The 24,696-nt window shown below is 39.9% G+C and overlaps 2 protein-coding genes across 2 annotated transcripts; one reads left to right on the plus strand and one right to left on the minus strand.

Annotated features, from left to right (window-relative positions):
• The first annotated feature begins 2,634 nt into the window (after positions 1-2,634).
• On the plus strand, positions 2,635-12,692 carry LOC124138438. Its single transcript, XM_048388825.1, has 6 exons — positions 2,635-2,746; positions 3,303-3,370; positions 5,027-5,155; positions 6,267-6,341; positions 10,443-10,572; positions 12,349-12,692. Exons 1-6 carry the CDS (start codon positions 2,657-2,659, stop codon positions 12,658-12,660), a joined length of 804 nt encoding a protein of 267 aa, XP_048244782.1. The 5' UTR covers positions 2,635-2,656; the 3' UTR covers positions 12,661-12,692.
• A 2,520-nt stretch (positions 12,693-15,212) lies between these two features.
• On the minus strand, positions 15,213-17,131 carry LOC124138441. Its single transcript, XM_046505077.2, has 2 exons — positions 15,871-17,131; positions 15,213-15,736 (listed from the first exon to the last, which is right to left on the minus strand). The coding sequence occupies exons 1-2, from the start codon at positions 16,167-16,169 to the stop codon at positions 15,568-15,570; spliced, it is 468 nt and encodes a 155-aa protein (XP_046361033.1). The 5' UTR covers positions 16,170-17,131; the 3' UTR covers positions 15,213-15,567.
• Between the last annotated feature and the right edge of the window lie 7,565 nt (positions 17,132-24,696).

Raw genomic sequence — 24,696 nt, forward strand, 5'->3', positions numbered from 1 at the left:
AAAACAACAGTGACAACAATGATGTCCGATGTCGTTTTTTCAAAACTTCAAATATTTCCAAATTTGACTCACCAGTGACAAGAATGATGTCTGATGCAATTCCTTTTTTTGACGTGTACCATATGTTTCCGTGATTTTTTCAGGTGAACAATTGACTTGCCTTTGCATGTGTTTGTGACGGTGCAAATCGTACAATCGACTTTTTGGCAGGGATTTCTCATGAATATGGAAGGGGTTTTGTCGTTTTTATTATTCAGTCACTGGTTTGCATGGATGAGACTCGATTACAGTCAACTACGTTTATGACGAACACGGTTATAACGAATTGATGGATATTACGAACTAATGTTTTGGTCCCGGTCGTTTGTTTATATGCTGTATTTATTATGCTTAGTACGAACTACGGTTATAACGAACTAAAATTAGTGGTCCCTTTGAGTTCGTTATAACCGTATTTTACTTATTTACAGACTGTCGTGATATAGCTGTAATATGACAGTGACGTTAAACAGCATCCATTCTTCACTTTACCCAGGGTGTCATAATACAGATCTTCGGATTATCCAAGTTCCTTTTTTATTGAAAATAGAACACCTGCACACCTCGCTATATGCATATGCAACGTTAGGTTTGAACTCACCACAACCTCATGCACACACCCTTCAGAACATCCCATACAACCCAATCAATTTGACGATGTGGATCGATGACGGTGTGTGACATTGACACCCCAAGTAGGAACTTCACACAACAGCTGGAACATAATTGTGAAACTGGTAAAGTTTGCAGGACGTCAACATTGAAACGTCGTCAACAGCATACTGAATGTTCCTCTCGGATAATACCAGTGTTATATTGCGGAGACATCATCCCAAATCACGGGATTTTCTACCATCAACATTAGGTAACACGATGCGTGTTACGTGCCTGTGGGTGTGGATGGCGACCCTGTTGGTGGCAGTACTCGTTGCTGTCCTCAGTAGCCTACGTGATGTACTGGTTAGTGCCTTATTTGTAGAATTGAACTGATCTAAAGACAGGGGCGTAGGGATATCCTTGTGACTAAAGAGTCCACTCATCACGCTGGAGAGCACGCTTCGATTCCCACATAGATACAATGTTTAAGGTCCGTTTTTTGCGAGGAAAGCCCGAAGTCTGCCACGTTTGTCATTTAAGTTGTCAATGAGCAAGGACATGGTGTAAAGTATGCAGTGTTCGTAATCCCATGATCACCGTATCCCAACACGGCTAAGGGACGCAACTATGCACATCGTACTTGCAATTGGAGTGTACGGTCCATTATATTTAAAATATAAAACAGGACACATCACTGAATACTTTCTCAAAGGTGTTTCATTCGTACCAACGGGTTCTTCCAAATGTTCAGTAAGTATATATAAGTTTTTATACGTTTCCAAGGCAACAAATTGGATCTATGTCGCTTTCGCTCTTCAGATACCAGAACTATTCACTCGTTTCATAAAATTGATATTACACGGGATCTCGTTTAGTATTCTATATGTATCATGTTCTGTTTGCCACAAGACATTCAAAGGAAGAATATGTTGATAGTATAACGACGAAATGAACATTTTAGAATTCTTGATAAATCGTACTAAAGATGAGAATTTTGTTTGAAATCTAATGAAGTTAGATGCAGGTGCATAACACGTTGTCTTGGATCTGTCCTTCAGGTAGTTATGCTGGTTTGTGTACTGACTAAATCCCTGTAGTTGGGTGACAAATGTTAAGAACAAGAATGAATGAAGCACGTGATTGGCAGAACTTGAGGGCCAGGGTAAATAAACCGGAAATGCTTCCAACTGTACGGTATATGTAGCTAGAGGCACCTGACCTTCTGTTATTTAGTTGCCTTCATCAAACAATTATGAAGTAATTCAACTGAAAGTGCATGTAACTTTCTTGTTAAATTTGTTCGAAGAATCGGACTTCAGAACATATCAACATCTCCTGGCAACACACTAAATTCCTCTTTACAAACATTCCCACCTGGAGGAAGCGCAAGCTCCAATAAACTATCCACATCAGACGAGTCAAGCCATCCAACAATCGTGATCACGGAGTTTTCATCTCCACTGGATGGGACATTTAATTTCAGTCTGCTTATCGATTCATTCATTCCATATTATTAACACTTTACATGGTACCTACTTCCCAGAGACAACTTTTATTTTACTCAATTCCCTCTTCGTTGTATGACGTCAATCTTGTCACAACTGATTCCACTCATATACATCTAATTGTGTGTGTGTGTGTGTGTGTGTGTGTGTGTGTGTGTGTGTGTGTGTGTGTGTGTGTGTGTGTGTGTGTGTGTGTGTGTGTGTGTGTGTGTGGTGTGTGTGTGTGTGTGTGTGTGTGTGTGTGTTGTAGATTTGAATTATGGTCTCTCTTAAATATTTTCAAGAGTGGCTTTGTATCTACCCATTGTACTGTTTATGATATAAACAAAGGTGAGACGTAAATAAACAATTATCTGCCATCAATAATGGTCATGCATGCCCGTGGAGAATAATGTTTGTACGCGGCCCAAAGTTGATGTAAATGTACCACTGTACAGGTATCTTATCATATCTTAGTATCATACCATATTCATTACGTGTTTCCCCAGCTGTCAAGGTCATCTCGTCTTCCTAGCATGGTGACGGACAGGCCTGATCATGGCCACGTGTCGCCAGTGTCTGATGACATCGACCACCCCGTGAGCCGCATCCGCTCACTCAGTCTGGTAAGCTGTTATATACCAGATACAAACATTCTGATACATTCAGAATATTTATGTATAGATTCCTCCCGGAAACCCTTACGCAACATACAAATTTAATGATGAAGCTTATATATGTGTTTTAAATATTTCATACCTATGAACAGAATGCTCTACCAAATCTTTGCCATGATGGTGCAAATGTATCTTCCAGGACTAAAATAAGAAGGAATTAGGAAGGTTTGGAGACAATGGAAACCTGACTACTTTTCATGCTGTGAAGCATACTGTTTAACAAGTCATGACAGCATAATGTGTTGTGTCAAATACGAAAGTAGGAGTATATACAAAAAAAACTATTTCCGGATTTCATTAATATGAAATAACATCTTCACATAACACTCATTGGTTTCCGTATTTGAAACATGCAACATTTCGAACGACATTTCTTGATTTATCCACAACTGATGCACTTACAAACATATGAATAAGTAAAACACGATTTTATAGTGCAACATTCAGTAAAACATTATCTAATTTAATTAGATATTTGATTTGCATAATTTGTTCGACTTGCCAGCTGCATCTTCCCCCCTGCGACGAGTTGCCAGAATTACCTGAGCGTTATCTGATAAACACTTTCCACAGGTGAGTTTACAAGGGTAGGTATGAACGATGTGTCAGTTCTTCGCAACGTTCACTAAAATTTGTGTTAAGCATAATCGTATATCGATATGTTGTATAGAAACTACTACCCTTCCAGGGTGTCAAGTGGTATATTCACCCATGACAACCCATCGGGCCATTCGTTTTCTATCTGTTTCTCATCTTCAACCAGCAAGAGAGCGAGCGGGCGGGCGGACGAAATATAAGTATAAAAGAGAAATAAAAAAAGTTTTTTGCTCATTGTGTAACTCTAGACATTTTAAATAAAATCGACAAAACCCTTTTCCTATTCTCCTTGAAATCTTGCTAGAAAGAGCATGCTTGATTGTACCCCCAAAAGTTGTGAAATGTAGACATCAAGGGCTGGAGCTGCAGAAATATTGCTCGACATAAAGAGAAAGTTGACAATTGGAAAGTTGAAGTCATCCCTCTTGTCATACTGTCGTGTGGAGGGTGTTTTGTCACTATGAATATTTATGCATAGATTTAAATATGAAAAATGTATGGCAGCCTCTCTGGTGACCTTTATTTCTTGTTCAGGTGGGTAAATCAGTGGAAGGGAATGGGCTATTTGATTGCTAGTGAACGATATCAGATCATCGATATACCTGAAGCTTCTTGGCCAAATTACCGAGCAGAAATTTTGATTCATATGCATAAAGAAACAGACCAGTAAGAAGGGGAGCGCATTAGTATCAGCCTTTAAATCTTTAAATAAATTGATGACATATTTCGAGTCACTTTGCTTTGGAAACTTTAATAAACACAACTCAAGAAAGTTCACACTGACCTGGGGTTTTATATTTGTGTGTGCAATTGTTATAAAATTGAGATACCAATACTTTCAATTATTTCACGTCGGAATGAAAATTCAGGGAGGACAGTAGATGGGAAAACTCAGAAGAAATATGGACAGTTTCACATAAGAATATAGTAACGCCCTATGATAGTCGACAGAATAACAAGTTAATTAGGACAAAATATGATTTTTTATATTTCATTTGGAATATAACGCATTTTACGTTATTTGCGAAAATAAAGTTCATTAGTTATTTCTGTTATCTTTGTTTACACCGTTTGATTTGTTTGCGTATTTAGCAAAATAATGTTTTAACAAATACCTTCCATCAACAATGCCTCCACATGAGACACACCAGTGAAGTCAATTCTTGCACGGGAGACACGGGACACACCATTGAGACCCGTGAAGATCCGGGGTAGAATAGGTCTTCAGCAAACAATGCTTGCTGTAAAAGGCGACTATACTTGTCATAAGAGGCGACTAACGGGATCGGGTGGTCAGGCTCGCTGACATGGTTGATGTTCATGATATCAATCACTGGATTGTCTGGTCCAGACTCGATTATTTACAGACCGCCTCCATATAGCTGGAATATTGCTGAGTACGGCGTTAAACAATCAACCAACGACACACCAGTGAAGTGAATGCATACATATGAGACACAATAGTGAAGTCAATGTTTGCACAATAGTGAAATCAAAGATTACACTTTGGACAACCTACTAAAGTAGTGCTGACTCGTGATAAACACCAGTGAAGCCAATGTATAAGACAAATGGCAGAGATATATTTTTTGTATTTGTGACACATCGTGCATTGCCTCGTGTCTTCAACAGTTATATGTCCAATATCAACTTTCTGTGCGAACGTCAGCTACGGATGGGGGGACTGGGTGAAGATGGCTGGGACGTTTGTGATGATGACAGGCCCCGCCCCGCCCCTCCTTGTCTGGTGTACTCGGTCGGGTGAGTGGATGATTCAGAGGTTTATAGTATGTGACGAGATCTCAAAACAGCATGCGAACGTTCACAATTATACATCATTGCTTTGACTACGGGACTTTCCAAATGTTGCTGAAATAAACTGATTTGAATTATTAATTTAAACATATCTTATTGAGAAAAATCAAATGGATTAGGCACAAGTGACACACTTACGAGGCCTTCACCTATATACATTTCATTGTGATATGTGAATAATATATGTACAGTGCACAGACATTATATACAAGTAATACATATAACACATGGAAAAATAAAACATGGAAAACACGATACAAATGTCAAAAAGCTGATGATAAATAATTCTTGTCACATGAAATTAGATTTCGAATATGTTTATTTCCACAATAGATTGATGGACATATAAAAAATTAAGTTATTTGGTTATTTAAATAGATTTTTGTTAACACTTACAATTGCTGCTAAACTGGGGTGAGCCAATGTATTCATAATGTTTTAATGAATATATAATACATGGCGTCAGGCAATAAATATTTACTTTTTGTGGAGATTTTGTCAATGGTGGGTGTCGCCTGTTGGGCAGAACCTGCTTACCCTTTTCGCGAAAACCTGGTGTCATCACTGATTTCCATCTAAATGTCACAGCTATTTTGCCCTTAACACCAAATGGAATCTATTTCGGTGGACGCTATATGTATTATTTGTTCTATGCTGTTCTCTCTTCACATGGATAAGGGGCGGTCGGATAGCCTAGTGGTTAAAGCGTTCGCTCGTCATGCCGAAGACCCAGGTTCGATTCCCGACATGGGTACAATGTGTAAAGCCAATTTCTAGTGTCCCCCACCGTGATATTGCTGGAATATTGTTAAAAGCGGGGTTAAACTATACCCATTCACTCACATGGATAATAACAACAAATATGGCCCAAACCAAACTGTGTAACTTAGGTTTGGTGTGAATAACAGTATTTGGAGCATTAACACATACACGGTTTCACAAAGGTCCATTAATTAACGTCATTATTCCGCTCTGGTGTATAGTACATTATATCATATTAAAATGGTGTAATGGTTTGAACCAGCTCATGTTATAATAAAAAGTAACATCATTCCAGAACGTCACTTGGATCCACCTTTGATGACGACGTTCGGCGCCTCTACCGTTGTGATGTTGTTGCTTTGAGAACTCAGTAAGTAGCGAAATGTGCCCACTCACCTGCAGTAAGTGCTAACCACTACAGGGGTTGAATGAGTGAGAGAATTGCGCAAGCAAGTGTGATGCATGTCTTAGACGTTTACCACTCGATCACGGGTATCGAGTTGAAACATCAGGTTTCTTGTACGCCAAACGAACGCAACTCTGCGGCGCCTTAGACGACTAGGCCAAACGTGTCCCCTCGGGGGTCTTGCTACTAAATATCCCTTTCTATTCGTTTTCGTGTTTTATCAATAATAGCCTCCGTGGTCATGTCTGGTTCGGCCAGGTTCCCAGCAGCCTATGCGTGCTATGATAGGCGATGTACTAGCTCGGGTATTCAGGCTCGGTGACTGTGCTGATCGCATGAACGTTCCTCGTTATATAAAGCACTGGTTCGTCTGTCATACTCAGTAATATTGCTTAGTCTGGTGTTTAAACAACAAACATATTCAATTATTAATCTAATATAATTTTTATATTATATCTAATTCATCTTTCAAACAATTTGTCAGTAGATGGCACCTGGTAATTATATCCTTGAAGTTATAGGTTCAGCAACATGTTATTCAATACGTTATGAAAAGCGTGTGTATTAATTTTAACTTGTGTATCGGAAACGTATACTGTGAAAACTACAGATTAACGAAGGACCCGATTAACATAGCTATACTATTCAAAAGAAGTTAAAGAACACCTATTTTTTTCATATTGCTATAGTGAATCTGTCATGGTAATTTAAAATAATCGGGTGTTCTTTAACTTATTTTGAGTAGTATGCATTCTTTATTCTTTGCTACTAAGATCTATAGTATAAGTGTCAGGATGACAACCCAACATACATTCATAAAACTGTTGAAGTACTGTTAAACAACTGGAAAGGAAAGGAAGAGAATTTATGGATGTCAACTTCTTTATTATGAGGAACACAACGTTTCGGAGTATATGTTTACTCCTTCATCAGGTGTGTATCACTTCTAAATGCCTTTCAAAGACTTGATACGCCATCAACATGGTGACGATGCAGTAACATCCATCATCCCGATGAAGGAGTAAGCATATACGCCGAAAAGTTGTGTTCCTCGACATAAAGAAGTTGACATCAATATATTCTCTTCTTTATGTGTATCACTTCTAAATGCCTTTCAAAGACTTGATACGCCATCAACATGGAGATGAAGCAGTAACATCCATCACCTGTTGAAGGAGTAAGTACATACTCCGAAACGTTGTGTTCCTCATAACAAAGACGTAACATCCATCACCTGTTGAAGGAGTAAGTATATACTCCGAAACGTTGTGTTCCTCATAACAAAGACGTAACATCCATCACCTGTTGAAGGAGTAAGTACATACTCCGAAACGTTGTGTTCCTCATAACAAAGACGTAACATCCATCACCTGTTGAAGGAATAAGTACATACTCCGAAACGTTGTGTTCCTCATAACAAAGGCGTAACATCCATCACCTGTTGAAGGAGTAAGTATATACTCCGAAACGTTGTGTTCCTCATAACAAAGACGTAACATCCATCACCAGTTGAAGGAGTAAGAACATACTCCGAAACGTTGTGTTCCTCATAACAAAGACGTAACATCCATCACCTGTTGAAGGAGTAAGTATATACTCCGAAACGTTGTGTTCCTCATAACAAAGACGTATCATCCATCACCTGTTGAAGGAGTAAGTACAAACTCCGAAACGTTGTGTTCCTCATAACAAAGACGTAACATCCATCACCTGTTGAAGGAGTAAGTATATACTCCGAAACGTTGTGTTCCTCATAACAAAGGCGTAACATCCATCACCTGTTGAAGGAGTAAGTACATACTCCGAAACGTTGTGTTCCTCATAACAAAGACGTAACATCCATCACCTGTTGAAGGAGTAAGTATATACTCCGAAACGTTGTGTTCCTCATAACAAAGACGTAACATCCATCATCTGTTGAAGGAGTAAGTACATACTCCGAAACGTTGTGTTCCTCATAACAAAGACGTAACATCCATCACCTGTTGAAGGAGTAAGTACATACTCCGAAACGTTGTGTTCCTCATAACAAAGACGTAACATCCATCACCTGTTGAAGGAGTAAGTATATACTCCGAAACGTTGTGTTCCTCATAACAAAGACGTAACATCCATCATCTGTTGAAGGAGTAAGTACATACTCCGAAACGTTGTGTTCCTCATAACAAAGACGTATCATCCATCACCTGTTGAAGGAGTAAGTACATACTCCGAAACGTTGTGTTCCTCATAACAAAGACGTAACATCCATCACCTGTTGAAGGAGTAAGTATATACTCCGAAACGTTGTGTTCCTCATAACAAAGACGTAACATTCATCACCTGTTGAAGGAGTAAGTACATACTCCGAAACGTTGTGTTCCTCATAACAAAGACGTAACATCCATCACCTGTTGAAGGAGTAAGTACATACTCCGAAACGTTGTGTTCCTCATAACAAAGACGTATCATCCATCACCTGTTGAAGGAATAAGTACATACTCCGAAACATTGTGTTCCTCATAACAAAGACGTAACATCCATCACCTGTTGAAGGAGTAAGTACATACTCCGAAACGTTGTGTTCCTGATAACAAAGACGTAACATCCATCACCTGTTGAAGGAGTAAGTATATACTCCGAAACGTTGTGTTCCTCATAACAAAGACGTAACATCCATCACCTGTTGAAGGAGTAAGTATATACTCCGAAACGTTGTGTTCCTCATAACAAAGACGTAACATCCATCACCTGTTGAAGGAGTAAGTATATACTCCGAAACGTTGTGTTCCTCATAACAAAGACGTAACATCCATCACATGTTGAAGGGGTAAGCATATACTCCGAAACGTTGTGTTCCTCATAACAAAGACGTAACATCCATCACCTGTTGAAGGAGTAAGCATATACTCCGAAACGTTGTGTTCCTCATAACAAAGACGTATCATCCATCACCTGTTGAAGGAGTAAGTATATACTCCGAAACGTTGTGTTCCTCATAACAAAGACGTAACATCCATCACCTGTTGAAGGAGTAAGTATATACTCCGAAACGTTGTGTTCCTCATAACAAAGACGTAACATCCATCACCTGTTGAAGGAGTAAGTACATACTCCGAAACGTTGTGTTCCTGATAACAAAGACGTAACATCCATCACCTGTTGAAGGAGTAAGTATATACTCCGAAACGTTGTGTTCCTCATAACAAAGTAGTAACATCCATCATCTGTTGAAGGAGTAAGTACATACTCCGAAACGTTGTGTTCCTGATAACAAAGACGTAACATCCATCACCTGTTGAAGGAGTAAGTATATACTCCGAAACGTTGTGTTCCTCATAACAAAGACGTATCATCCATCACCTGTTGAAGGAATAAGTACATACTCCGAAACATTGTGTTCCTCATAACAAAGACGTAACATCCATCACCTGTTGAAGGAGTAAGTACATACTCCGAAACGTTGTGTTCCTGATAACAAAGACGTAACATCCATCACCTGTTGAAGGAGTAAGTATATACTCCGAAACGTTGTGTTCCTCATAACAAAGACGTAACATCCATCACCTGTTGAAGGAGTAAGTATATACTCCGAAACGTTGTGTTCCTCATAACAAAGACGTAACATCCATCACCTGTTGAAGGAGTAAGTACATACTCCGAAACGTTGTGTTCCTCATAACAAAGACGTAACATCCATCACCTGTTGAAAGAGTAATTATATACTCCGAAACGTTGTGTTCCTCATAACAAAGACGTAACATCCATCACCTGTTGAAAGAGTAATTATATACTCCGAAACGTTGTGTTCCTCATAACAAAGACGTAACATCCATCACCTGTTGAAAGAGTAATTATATACTCCGAAACGTTGTGTTCCTCATAACAAAGACGTAACATCCATCACCTGTTGAAAGAGTAATAATTATTATATACTCCGAAACGTTGTGTTCCTCATAACAAAGACGTAACATCCATATATTCTCTTCATTATATGTATCACTTCTAAATGTCATTCAAAGACTTAACTGGAAAGTGCATGAGAGTAGCATAACCTTATAAATGTTGACCTTCTGTCGCTACTAGCCCTGTAGAACACTACCGTCGTGCCCCTGGGCTGACGGTGATGAGGGCAGGACTGGGCGTTGTCTACACAGGGAACAGATGGGAATTTCTCACCCTCCGGACACTTCAGGGACGCCTCAATCAAACACATGTGAGTCGGGGTTCAAAGTGCACCTGTTGTTTCACCTACAGCAGCGGTGTTAGTGTACACTCTATGGTATGGGTGCACACGTATGTCAGTTGGTACACATTCTACGCTTTGATATAATTTGGGGAATTGAACCCTGGTCTCCGGCGGGACGAGTGGACGCTTTAACCATTAGGCTACTCCGCCGTCCCTGGTATAATTGCAATTGTATTAAGGTAGAGATGACACTCACTGTGGTTGGTCCGTTACGATGTTTACCTTACTTGACTTCCATTGCAGAATCTGAACAAAACTGATTGTATTTTTAGTAATTATTTAGCCTTCTTTACTGATGGTTTCCTTAATCAAGTTTATGAAATACACTGAATAGTATAATTTCGATCAGCTTGAACATATTATTGCTCATGGCGTATATTACATTGAGGGCAGTTTTTATATATTTATGACTTATCCGACGATACCAAAAGCATGTGTTATTAATCACTATCAAATAGTGATGTTACCAGGTGTTCACGAATAGGTAAGACCATCTTGTCCCACCTGTGGCAACCGTGACAAACACATGCAAAGCCAAGGTAATTGTTCAACTGAAAGTCCACTTGAACAGTGTTACTAGTCAAAATAGGGAATTTTCCTCAGACATAATTTTTGTCACTGAAGTGTCAAATTTGGAAATTTCCTCCACATGTCACCAGCATATGAAACACTGTTAGCAGTATTTACGCTCTCTTTATTTTGTTATGATTAATTAATATTGGCGGAATAGCTTTTCACGAATTAGGTCGCACTATTTCTGGCAACATTTTTTTTATATATACGCTTGATTTTCCCTTACAATATTTGCATCTGCTTAAAAAAGTCAGTTTTCAGATAGCGATGGATACCATAATTAATTTATTCATGTTTTATTGGAAGAGATGTTGATCGATGAACGATAGTAGCGGTATTATAGCATTACTTTTTCGTTCATGTACTACGAATACATTTTCAGTCCCAGACGAATTCTGCGGTAAAATCAACAAAATTCTGCAGCTAAAAGTACATATTTTCTGTATAATCATAACCATTTCCCCCTTACGAATTGATACAAACTCTTTTTTTTCTTTAAAAATCATAATGTCTTGCATTTACACAATCAGGTTTGGTTTAACATGTCTACCTTATTTAGTCATAATACCACAAGAACGTTTAAAAGTGAGAATTATATTTCTAATTTCTTTTTATTGAAAGGATTCATATTGTGTATGTTTGAATCGCGTGTTAAATGTTTGGGCATCGTTCGAGAGCAACATTCGATAGAAAAGCTTGAAAACAATGAAGATTAGTGTACAATTCTGCGGTTAGTTTCATTTTCTGTAAATCGTCTGGGACTTCTAAAATCGAAAGTGATACTCTGTTTATTATTCAGGGCATATTCACATGTTTACCAATGATTGATAAGAATACAATAATGTAACAATTATTAATGAACCCCCTCTTCATCCACTCACCATGTCCTTAATATTCGTCTGATTACTTTATGCATGCCCTAAAACATGACCTATGTTCGTCTTGAATTACTACCACAGCATCTGAGTACTTCCTATTCGGGGGCGGTCGGGTAGCCTAGTGGTTAAAGCGTTCGCTCGTCACGCCGAAGACCCGGGTTTGATTCCCGACAGGGGTGCAATGTGTGAGGCCCATTTCTGGTGTCCCCCGCCGTGACATTGCTGGAATATTGCTTAAAGCGGCGTAAAATCAAAACCTCACTCACTCACCCACTCACTTCCTATTCGACAGCGCGCGCTGGATATTCTCAAAATCGACTCCCATGATGAAGATAATATGGCCTTTGAGTTACTGATAACGGCACGTGACCTGTCACACGTCAGACAGCTGTTGATTGAGTTCAGAGGGAGGCCAAGCACCACCTCCACTCTCCTCCGTCGTCTGAAGATGCTGAGGAAAATCCATGATGCGGGCTTCAGGAAGTTCTCAGTCCACGCAAAGAAGAATTGTTCTTATACAGAACAGTCCTTACCTTATGAAGTAACTGGTTGTTACAAAATGCACCTTGTCAACACAAACTCCAGGAAATTCCAGCGTACATAGTGTTCACAACGATTGGGCGTCAAAGCAAACTTCATCATAATAAATAATAATAATAATAAACTTAGAACTGTATCTTTGTTGGCTTTGTTTTAATTACATATTTAGTGTGTTTGTGCATGGCGTGAAATTTGTCTGAACTACTTTATTTGACTGACTGACATTGTTCCGCTGGTATCGTCATTATTTGATAAACATATGCTTATGATAAATTCAGAAACATAAAATTACCTCTGCTTTTATGCAGAGATTTCCTATGATTATGAGAATGGTTTATCGCTTCTATTTAGATGTATGAGTGTGTTTGGTTTAACGCCGCTTTGAACAGTATTCCAGTATTATTACGGCATGTCAGCTTAATGTGCGAGCCACGCCTGAAGTAATGCAAGGCATGGTACTCACAAACCTAGAAACATAATCGGGGCGAACCTGGATTCCAACCCACGCTTGTTGCAAGCGTGCCCAAGGGACGCAACTCTGCGGCCACTGAAACGACTGATCCATCTGTGACCCTTCTATTGAGATGAATTTATGACAAGATTTTTTAATGGTTGTTTGTTTGTTGTTTAACGCCGCACTCAGCATATTACAGCTATATGACCGCGGTCTGTGCAGTCATTGACATCATGAGCATCGATCCACGCAAATGAGATACGATGACATGCATCAACCAAGTCAGCGAGCTTGACCACCCGATCCCGTTAGTCGCCTCTTTTGACAAGCATCGTCGCCTTTCGCGGCAAGCATGGGTTGCTGAAGACCTATTCTACCCCGGACCTTCGCGGCTCTCAAGATTTTTTATTGAATTCTTGAGCTCTCACAACTTATTTCCAAACAAGAAGTGTTGAGAATGCAGGCTGTGATAACTATACTGAACCAAATTAAAAACTTCACAATCCTAAAATTTTAACATTTTGACCAGTTATCATTGTGGGCCCTTATTGTGTATTTAAACAGTATTGTCTTCAGATAACACCCGTTTTTGTGCAGGTGAATCGATCAAAATCATGTGCACAGCACTATAGTGGCAAAAGGTTTTTTTCACGTGCAACTGGTCACGTGGTCATAATACCGCACGTGTTTTCAGCCATACTTGTTAGCAGTCATTAACAAAAAAAGAAAAACACATGAAAACAAAAGTCTTTACGGCCATTTGTCATTCCACGCCTTTCAAATGTGCAACGTGAACGTGCCATCGGCATGTTGCAGACGAAAACGTCCGTAGCTGAAGTCGCAAGGACGATGGGTTGTAATCGACGGACTGTTTATGATTTACAGACGCGTCTATAGCAAACGGGTACCACCGCTGATCGCCCTCGGCCAGGTCGACCACGTGTGACGTCACATGCAGAGGATCGTCAGATTGTCTTACGTCACCTCCGTAACCGATTTTGACGGCTACATCAACCAGAAATGAACTGTTTAGGGGTAGACTAAGTGCGCAAACTGTTCAAAACCGTCCGAGAACTGCTCACCTTCAAGCACGACGGCGGGCCGATTCTGACTCAATTACACAGACGTCAACGTCAATTGTGGTTGCAACGACACTTACGATGGACTCAGAGGAATTGGAATCAAGTCGTCTTCAGTGATGAATCCCGATTTAATCTTCGATTTGCTGATGGTAGGGCGAGGGTGTGTAGGCGCCGTCATGAACGTTACGCCCAGTGTTGTGTACAGGAAGTTGACAGATTTCGAGGCGGAAGGACGGGTACAGCCTAAATATTTGTTGCTTTAACTTTATTGCGAGCGTTTGTTTTACTTCAAACATTTTCGTGAGCTTTTTCTGTCTCATAATGCCGACCCTTTTGTTTCTCCTGATATGGCTGTGTCAAAATAATAAAGGAGTGTTGTTAAGGGACAAAATGTTTTGAATCTCTAGACCTCCTGGACATCCCAGACACTGAAAATATGATTCTGTAAAAAGCTGAAGCCATAATATTTTAGTTCCGGATTTCCTGGAATTTGTAATTTGGAAAATGTTTTTTAAACAGCATCCTCGACTCCAAAAACCCAGAATATTAAATAGTTCAGTATCTAGATAGGCTTCGTGAATGTTTTTGTTGGAATGCATTTTTTATTGAACACATACCTTTCTGGGAAAGTTCTGAGTGTTCCATTGTGTTTCCCCTCAGTAAGTGATAGGTTCAATATTTACCGATGCCTAGCGTGTGTTTTTCTCTTGTAAATTTCATTTACAACTCCAAGATCTCTTTCAAATGTTGATTTGTAATAAAAAATGGAGAGGCGACACGAAGCTGCACCACAACCAAATAACTGGCATTCCAGGTTTACGAACATGGCAAACGGGACGCATTCCAGGTTTTCTTTTCATCAAAGTTTTAAGTAAAGTAGGCAGTAGGGCTGCAACGGTTCACCAATACTTCGATTCGGTTCGATGCTCGACTATTTCCATTCCATTCGATCATTTTCGATTCGATTCATTAGTCTAATAATATACAATGATTCATGTAAAGTATGCATAAATAAGTAACAAAACGTGTATTAACTTTAACTTTTTCATTGAACAGTGCAACACTGCACCAACAGGACAAACTCATCACCTCAGACTGTGAGGTCAATCAGGTCATCAGGGATGATCATGTTTTTGGATAAAAACACAAGCATGTCCACATTGTCACTACTGAGGGAAGCCCTCTGAGCAGTCACAACATCCCCGGCTGTTGAAAAGACCCTCTCACTAGCCACACTTGTGGCAGGTGTGCCAAGGCACTGTTTGGCATATTTTGACAACAAGGGAAACTTTCCCTCTCTCAACCTCCACCAACTCAGTGGGTCAGACTCTAGGCTGGGCACCTCATCTTCTTTATACATACTGATCTCACTCTCTGTACGTTCATACAGACTTTTAGCTTTCATTTTTCATCTACAAATATGAATTTACTTTTATTAGTAGTATACCTGTGACTGTAAAATAGTGTGGAGCTCAACAGTATTCTGACCGATGGAGTGGTAGACGTTCCGTCTGGCTGCTGCATCAATGTAAGACAGTGCCTTAAATCTGGGATCAAGGGCAGAAGAATTTAGGAGGAAACTCAACGTATCATCCTTGGAATATCTGAAAAGTGGAAATAATAAACATTATAAATTTGATATTAAAAAATAAAATGATCTGAAGAATAAGAATATGTCAATTTTAAAAAATAGTGACTTGTGAAATAATGACAAATTTATTAATGCCATTATACATACCTGGGCTTGAGATCATTGCTGATTGCTTGTTTCACATCAGACACCAGCCCACTGTCATTGGGACAGACTTCAAGTTGTTTCAGCAACATCTCCTTCAGTGGGTGAATGAGAGACACAGTTGGGTGTTTTTGGCTACACATCAATGTTGTGGCGGTTTTCAGAGGTTTTAATACCTTGATAATGTCTTCAATGTTGTGAATGTCATCATCACTCAGTGTAACAATATCCTTGACATTTCTTCTAATGTCAATAAGAGTAGCAAACACAGCGGTCTGTTGCTCAATGTATCTCTCTAACATATCGTAAGTGGAATTCCATCTTGTAGGAACATCATTAATCAGTTTGTGGTTGGGGAGTTCAAGTTTTTTTCTGATTCAATGCAAGAGAGCTTGTAGCCGATGTACTCTTGTGAAAGAAGTTAACTCCACGTCAGAAGCCTCTCCATGTGATTAACTTTGAGACCATGTTGAGTGGCAATGTTAACAGTATGAGCAAAACATCCAATGTATGGATGTAAACCAGCTTCCTTGACCGCTTTGACAATGTTGCTTGCATTGTCTGTAGTGATAGCAGGACCACACCCATTTCTAGTAAGGTCCCACTCGGAAATGGTCACTGAGAGTCTTGAAGCTAGGTTTTCTGCTGTGTGAGATTCGCTGAATTTCTTTGTTTGTAATGTATAGTTTTGTATTTGCCAATCTTTGTCAATGAAATGAGCAGTGACTGCTACATAATTTCCAGTAGCCCTCGAAGTCCATGCATCTGTCATTATAGGTACAGTTTCAGCTTCTTTCAACTGACGTTTCACTCTTGCCACTACAGTTTTCATTATGTTAGGCAGTACAGTATTAGAGAAATAAGTCCGAGATGGTAAATTGTATCTGGGCTCTAAAACATGTATCATGTGTTTGAATCCATCATTCTGAACAGTTGAAAAAGGTCGCATGTCATACGCTAAGTATCCTCCGATGGCCTGAGATATAAGTGTGGAATGACAAGTAGTCAATTTTGCCTGTGGCATAACTTCTGTGAGTTTCATTTGACCAGATGAAACTGGCTTACTTTCGTTTTTGAACTGCTTAGTCTTCGCGTTGACATCGAGTCCATGCTTTCTTTTCAAATGGTTTGAAAGATAAGTCATGTTTCCGGCCATGTACGAAATGTCCATGTAATAAACTTTACAAGTTGCAGCATCTTTCGACTGTTGCCTAAACCCGAAATGAACCCAAACCTTAGACTTATGATGACTTGGGGCTGGTGACAGCACGTCGTCTGCAATGCTTTCAAAGGGAGGTCACTCTAATCTATTTTCGTTTTCAAGTGACAGTCGTCTAACAAATAAGTTTCAAACAAATGCATTTTTGGACATTTTCACTTCGTCGATATGAACGCAAGTCTTTTAATTTTTTTCGTCAACGAGGTAGGTTATTTTTGTTAATTTTAAATTTATTACAAAAATTGGAATGAACCGAATCGAAATCTAGACATTGTAGATTGAAGATCGAATCGAGACGACAAGTACCGGTTCTTGGTGCACCGAACCAAACCGTTGCAGCCCTAGACAATGTCGACTTTCAGGAATAGAGTATTCGCTTTGTGAAAACAAATTGTAAGCACTAAATCTGGTACCGACAGGGCATGATAAATGATTGTTTTGACTGCTCCAAGAAAAGAATAGTCAATGATTTGGTACAATCTTACAGCTGTAAAGGGCTATAAATTCACTTGATTGCATGTTATCATTTCTTGGCTTTTCTCCCGTTCTGACCCATTTCATGGCGTCTGCAAGTGTCAGATCATAAAACGGTTCATGCCTCCAATCCTTAGGAGACATGCTCTTCAGGTCATGACCTGTATCACCAACATCTACCGACTCTGAGGACATGCTTAAGCACTCAACATAATTGGGTGTAGCAACAGACTGACAAATAGCCTAAACAGATTCTGAGGAAATCTGATTATCTGCAGGCTCTGTTGCATGATCTCCTGGAATCCGCGACAGCACATCAGCATCAATATTCGATTTTCCAGGCTGTTATTTGACATCAAAATTGTAAGCTGACAAGGCAGCTAGCCATCTGTGGCCAGTTGCATCGAGCTTTGCGGTAGTCAGAATATATGTCAGTGGGTTTTAATCTGTATATACAGTGAATTGGTTGCCAAAGAGGTAATCATGGAACTTCTCAGTGATTGACCATATCTATGCAAGAAACTTTGACAATCCTCGGCTGGCGTAGGCAATGACTCTCTGCAGCTGTTTACCTCCTTGATCGTAGTATAGGAAAGCACCTACGCCACGTTGACTGGCATCGATATGGAGCTCAAATGGGATTGAGTAATCACAGTAGCCTAGTACTGGTGGCGATGAAAGTCTATACTTCAACTCCTGGAGTGCTGCTTCCTGAGGATCTCCCCAAAACCAGTCCACTGAAGATTGTCCTTTCTTGTCTTTCAGGCTAGGCATTAATTGGGATGGAAGTTTAGATATCTTTGAGAAATTCTCTCTGTAGTTTGTAGTATCCTGCGAAACCTAAAAACTTCCTTACATCAAAAGGGTTGGTAGGCCGTAGCCAATTTCTGATGGCTTCTACTTTTGCAGGTTTTGGTACAACATAGGCAACTTTCTCTTTGAAGAAATCGCACTTATCTGGAGCCAGTTTTAAGTTGCATCGGCACAGGCAATCAAAATCTTTGGTGAGACATTCTAAGTGTCCCTCACAGCTATCAGCAAATATGATAAGATCATCAATATATATCACACAGATTGATAAATGCAAATCCCCAAGACAATCTTCCATGGAACGTTGAGAGGTCGCCAGACTGTTGCAAAGTCCTAACGGAAGCTTATTATACTCAAGGAAACCCAAAGGGCCAACTGTAAAAGCAATGCGCTCCTTATGTTCTTCTGCAGGTTCGACTTGGTAATATCCAGACTTCATGCCCAACTTAGTGTAAAACATACTGCCAGCTAGACAATCTAAAATTTCCTTTATCCTTTGTAAAGCAAAACTGTCCTTAATAGTGGAATTGTTTAGTTGTCTGAAGTCCGCGCACATTCTAAGTTTTCCATTCGTCTTCCTACACAGGACAATGTGATCTACGTATAACTCCACATACTAGTAACTGTCTAAGATGATCTTTCACCTCTTGAATCATGGCTGGGGGAATATGTCAATGCCTTTGTTTAAAAGGAGTTTTATCCATAAACTCGATACGATGTTGTACTGCAATTGAATGACCAAGATCTAATTCTCCACTTGAAAAGACATCAATGTACTTTGAGATAACTTTAACGGCTTTATCCAATTCTTCATGGGTAAGTCCTTTATCATTGACATCAATAAGGCTCAAAATAGACTCAGTATTGGATGACTGACTCAGCTTGGACTCTTCTACAGATACTGGTTGAATTTCACAGAGTACAGCTCTAGGTGGAACAACAACAGTACGAGTGGTAACATTTGACAAGTGTACCTGGATTGGAGAAACATATATGTCTGATGGAATAGTTGAACTCTGACATGACTGTAGTGTACCAGGAGCTTGAGGGTAACTGATTTCCTTGTCAACATAACCCTGGATAAAGACTTGTGAATTAGGTGGAATAACGATGTTCCTGTCTTCAGCATTCTTGACAAGTCCTAACCTCCAATCATCCTTTGCTAGCTCCTTCTCACGAATGACCATATTACTAAATGTCAGGGGCGGTCGGGTAGCCTAGTGGTTAAAGCGTTCGCTTGTCACGCCGAAGACCCGGGTTCGATTCCCGAAATGGGTACAATGTGTGAAGCCCATTTCTGGTGTCCCCCGCTATGATATTGCTGTAATATTGCTAAAAGCGGCGTAAAACCATACTCACTCACTCACTCACTCACTCACTCCTAAATGTCAAATACCATTTGGTATGAAGTGATGCTTTCAAGGATGACAAGATATTGGTACCCAGCAAGATTGGCACTGACAAGTTATATCTACTGTCTGCGACAACTAGTAGTAAACAAGGCAAAGTGTCCATTGATGCAAGGCCTGGGCCAAACAACTCCCTCTCGACATAACCTACGTTTGGCAATGTTCCACCATCTGCACACTCCAAAATACGGTCAAGTTGATGCATTGGAAGATGAGATAATTGATGCCTGTAGAATGATTCACTAACAGTAGATACTGTTGAACCTGTATCAAGTAAAGCTGTGCATACTTTTCCTCTCACTGTAACACTGACTTCATTTGCTTTCCAAATCAATCCTTCTGGAGTTGTGGTGGGCGTTGTTTCTGGTTTGCTTGTGAATTGGCCCATGGTGACAGGTAATCATGGGCGGATGTTTAAAGTCCAGTTGTGGTCCATGATAACCCTACATCCACGCCATAAATGACCTATCTGTCCACATTTCCAACAGACAATACCCTGCCTACCATCTGGAGGAACAGGTCCCTGATAAGGTAAGTGTGAAGGACCATATGTAGGTTGACCTCTAACGCTGAACTGACCGCGTCCGGTATTGTTCGAAGGTGACATAGTATTAGATCTGCCATGAATAGAAAATGACCCACGATCAGGTCAGCCACTTATCAAAGTCCTCAATGGCATCGTACTTGTGGTCAGATACATCTTTCAAACTTGGTTTAAGACCTTGCCAGGGCTTGGTTTGTCTCACTAGGTGATGACTTGCTACTCTGTCTAACCTTAGCATATAGATCTTCAAGTCTGCAACCCAAAGAAGAAACATCTTCTTTTGCCATCTGTTTGGCACTATAAAATCTTGCCACCAGGGATTCACTTTCCTCACAGCTGCTAAACACTTGTAAGTTTAGCTGATACAGAATCAATGGTAGACTGTGGAACTATAAGTGAAGCAACTTTACCAGCCTTGCCCTTCAGTGAGCGTCGAACAGCCTCAAATATGACATGCTACCTCAGACACTCTATCTCATAGCGCCATAAATAGTTAGAAGCATCACCCTTACCAGCTTCACCAAAGAAAGATGACAACTTAGGAGTCTGACATCTGCCCGAGTAACAGGAGTAAACTGAGGACCTTAACTCTCTGATGGATTAGCCTCTGATTGAAAAGCCTGAGTTACCACATTACCTTTGTTACCCCATGTACCTTCAGAATCAGACTGAATATCACCTGGCAACTTCCCAACCGACTGCAAATAGGAAACCATCCATTCCTGAAAATGTTCAGGGCTTTCTACTACAGGTACGACACCCATCTGCTTCAAAGTATCACTAAGTCCAGTGAGACTAGGATCGCCTTTATCTGACTCTAAGGCTGGCATTGTATCAGACCCTGGCTGCTCCTTCGGTTCTGGATCCTCCTCCTTGATACCTGCAAGTCCCTCCATGACAGCCCGGAGCGGTTTTGTCTCCCTGCAGTGTTTTATTGTACAATAAACAACGACAGTTTATTTCTTATATGAAATATCAACTTTATGTTCAGCCTTTTTAATGATGATGATACAATGTGCAAGCTTTAAAAGTAGACTCCCTGAAGAGAATCCGACCTCGGACAAGTCAATTTTACGAAAAGGTGGGTTAAGTTCCCGCATATCCTCACAATCCTCAAGTCGATTATCTGTACCATCTCTCCTAATACCAATTGTCATATCTCTACCAATTTTGGATGCGATCGCTCTTCCACTGCATTCATCTACGTACCCTAGCTACGTCTATGCGGAACAACACTAGACACTATCCGTGTCCAATACATGAAGTCATCAAGTTGCGAGAGCATATTCGAATCTCCAGAAATGACGTCATGATAGAACTATATTTTATCGTGAAATAAGCCACACTTCGTTCGCCATTGCTCTTTGCGATTTATCGCGCAGCTATCTTATATATGCGTACACTGTAAGGCTTACAAGTGTAATCTTCTGCCAAGGCGACATATTATCTGCATTATTTATCAAATAAGATGAAGCTAAAAATAACCAATGCTCATTCAGTTGACGATCTAATGTAGGACACAGATGCCAGGTCGACAAAATAAGTGCATGTTATTCTTTAGCAAGTTCATACCTCAGTCACTAATTGCCCTCACTAAAGCCATCAGTGATTTTGTGGGGATCATTAACATAAGCATTATTTAAGAATGAGGAAAATCTTTAGAAAAAAAATCATCGTGGATGCACAATTAATGTGACCACTGTAACTTGCTGTACCATGGGACGATGTCCTATATCTCTGCTTAAATAAACTACGAGTATGATGATGAAATCGGCGTTTTACACTCATTCTATCTTGTGCATTTCATCATGACAGACGTCCAAGAAAACAGGATAGTTGTCACTCATTTTTTAGCTGATTAATGTCATACCAATACTTGAATTTGAACCAAGAAAGGACCATAATCAATAGCTCCCTTCTAAGTGTCCCAACTACAATTTTTTCAGACGAAAGTATCAAAAGCACGTATAACCCTTCATATTCAAGGTTACTAGTCACAAAATAACTGGACATGGCTTGGAGGGAAATATATGTCTACAAAGTGACACTATGCCTCTTACGAGCATCTGTATGATAATACATGGCTTGATCTCGGAAATACTATTAACTCCTATATAAAATCCCATTGAAGATAATGTCCTTCCTGCTTTCATATGTTTGACAACACATCAGTTTTTAAGATAGGAAGTAAATATAAGCTAGAGAATGTTCTTCAGCATCTTAATCTGCGCAGCACGGCGACCTGTAAATAATCGAGCCTGGACAAAGACTGAAAACACGAAGAAACAATCCAAACCATCGAGTCATGATAACACGCAATCAGCTAAAGTCGACGGTGTAGGTTTTAACACCGTTATCAAGCAAGTGATGATCATCACCCATCACTTGCTTGATAGTGGTGTTAGAACCTACACCTAAACGTTGATCTTAATTGTAATAAAGAAGCTGTTTATCCATAAATCATATCCTTACCTCAGATTTCACCTTCAACGACAAGATCTACAAGCAAATCCACAGACTAGCTGCCGGCTCTCCTTTGTCTCCACTCATCACTGAAATATTTTTGACATGTTTTGAATAATCAGCCCACGGCACCATTTGAATCCTTCTGCTGGTACAAGAAGGCTGATTACACATTCACCTCCATAGACCACAAGAACGATCCCACAAAGCTCCTCAAACAGTTCAACGCTCAACGCCAGTTCATGATGGAGACTGAAGCCACTCAACACCTTCCCTCAGTGTACTGCAAGCCATCACATACAGATCAGTACATCCACTACAACTACTTCCATCATTCCCATATGCAACAAGCTACCATCGCCACCTTCACCGACGTCTAATATCCATTTAACATCCTGATGCCCTCAGCAGTGAACTGAACCATCTCAAGAAAACAGTTACTTCCCTCAACAGTTACCTTGCCCACCTAGTCTCCAAATAATCAATCAACAGAGACCGAGCCCAGACCCAAACCTGCCTCCTTATCCATCAGAATCACAATACCCGATAATGGCAGAGACCCCATCAGCGCAAGTCCCAACCTCAGATCCCCACCAATACATTAGAGAAACCTCTAGACACGTCAGACTAAAGGAACATCAGAACTCTATCAACAATCATAAAGGCGGTGCCAATCAGGGGGTAAAAGTAGTGTAAAGTAATTGTTCCCTAGACAGTGGCACGTGAGTCAGTTAAAAATAAAGTATATAACATCGACTAGTGTTTTCATTCCTTGATCGTAGTTTGTATTTTAATATTGGTAAGCATTGCATACACCAACTTGTAACCAAAGTGATGGCATAAATCCTGCTGCGGGAAGCAAAAGCACTGTAAGTCTCCATGATCCCCAGTTAGGTGGTCTAGCTTTGGTTGCTACTGGTCTATAGCCTGGTTTTAATTTCTACTAAATGTTCTACTGAGGAATGATTAATTTTACTATTGATCTGGTTTGTTTTGTAACGAAAACACTTTCTTTACTGCTATACTGTCCTTTGTTAGCACATTCATGACCAAATCGTGTTATTCCGGGACAAGCCGAGTAGCGACTCGTGCCCCTCTCGTGGACATTTTTGCGACCGGGTTCCGTCTTAGCGCAAACGGGCATACCTAAAACAATTGTTAACTCGTTGCGTAATTTGATTTTTCAGAGACAAAAAGTGTATTCCATAGCGGTCTATTCAGCTTTTGCATTTAATGTCTGGTTCAATTAAGTTTTCACCTGTCCATTACATGTGCACACCGCGACATTTCTAAAAATAATGGAGTGTTGGGACAATTAAATGACGTCACAGATATTTTTTAAAGCGGAATTGTCTTCATGTAGGAATAATAATGAGAACTTTAGAAGTATTCTGGGCATTAGAGAAAGTACCATATCTAGTTGAATTATACTTCTTAATTACTCCAATTTTGGCTTTCGCATTTAATTTTAATCGTTATACCTTTAGTGATACTTAACACTCTTGAAATGTAATCTATAAATTCCTTTCCATGAAGATCCAATTTCCTTAGCTTTTCCATTATGACAAATACTATATTTAATCTGTTAATGTTTTGATGGCAAATATAATTGTTGCAGTTCCCATCACGACCATAGTGCAGTATAACAGGCAGTAGAACTCTATTGAGGATTTCCGGGACATTTCAGAAATCTTCTGTACGTACATGTATGTATCACCGAGTGTTGCAGACCAGGAGTCTAACATCTGTGTAGATAAAAACAATCTTGCATGATATTAACAGTAATGTTTTTTATATTTTGTTTGTTTTCAGGGTATAACTCTTTCTGAAGGGGGGCGGTCGGGTAGCCTAGTGGCCAAAGCATTCGCTCGTCACGCCGAAGACCCGGGTTCGATTCCCGACATGGGTAC

The sequence above is a fragment of the Haliotis rufescens genome, unplaced genomic scaffold (genome assembly GCF_023055435.1).
Source record: "Haliotis rufescens isolate VD_foot unplaced genomic scaffold, xgHalRufe1.0.p SCAF_8, whole genome shotgun sequence".
Taxonomy (NCBI): domain Eukaryota; kingdom Metazoa; phylum Mollusca; class Gastropoda; order Lepetellida; family Haliotidae; genus Haliotis; species Haliotis rufescens.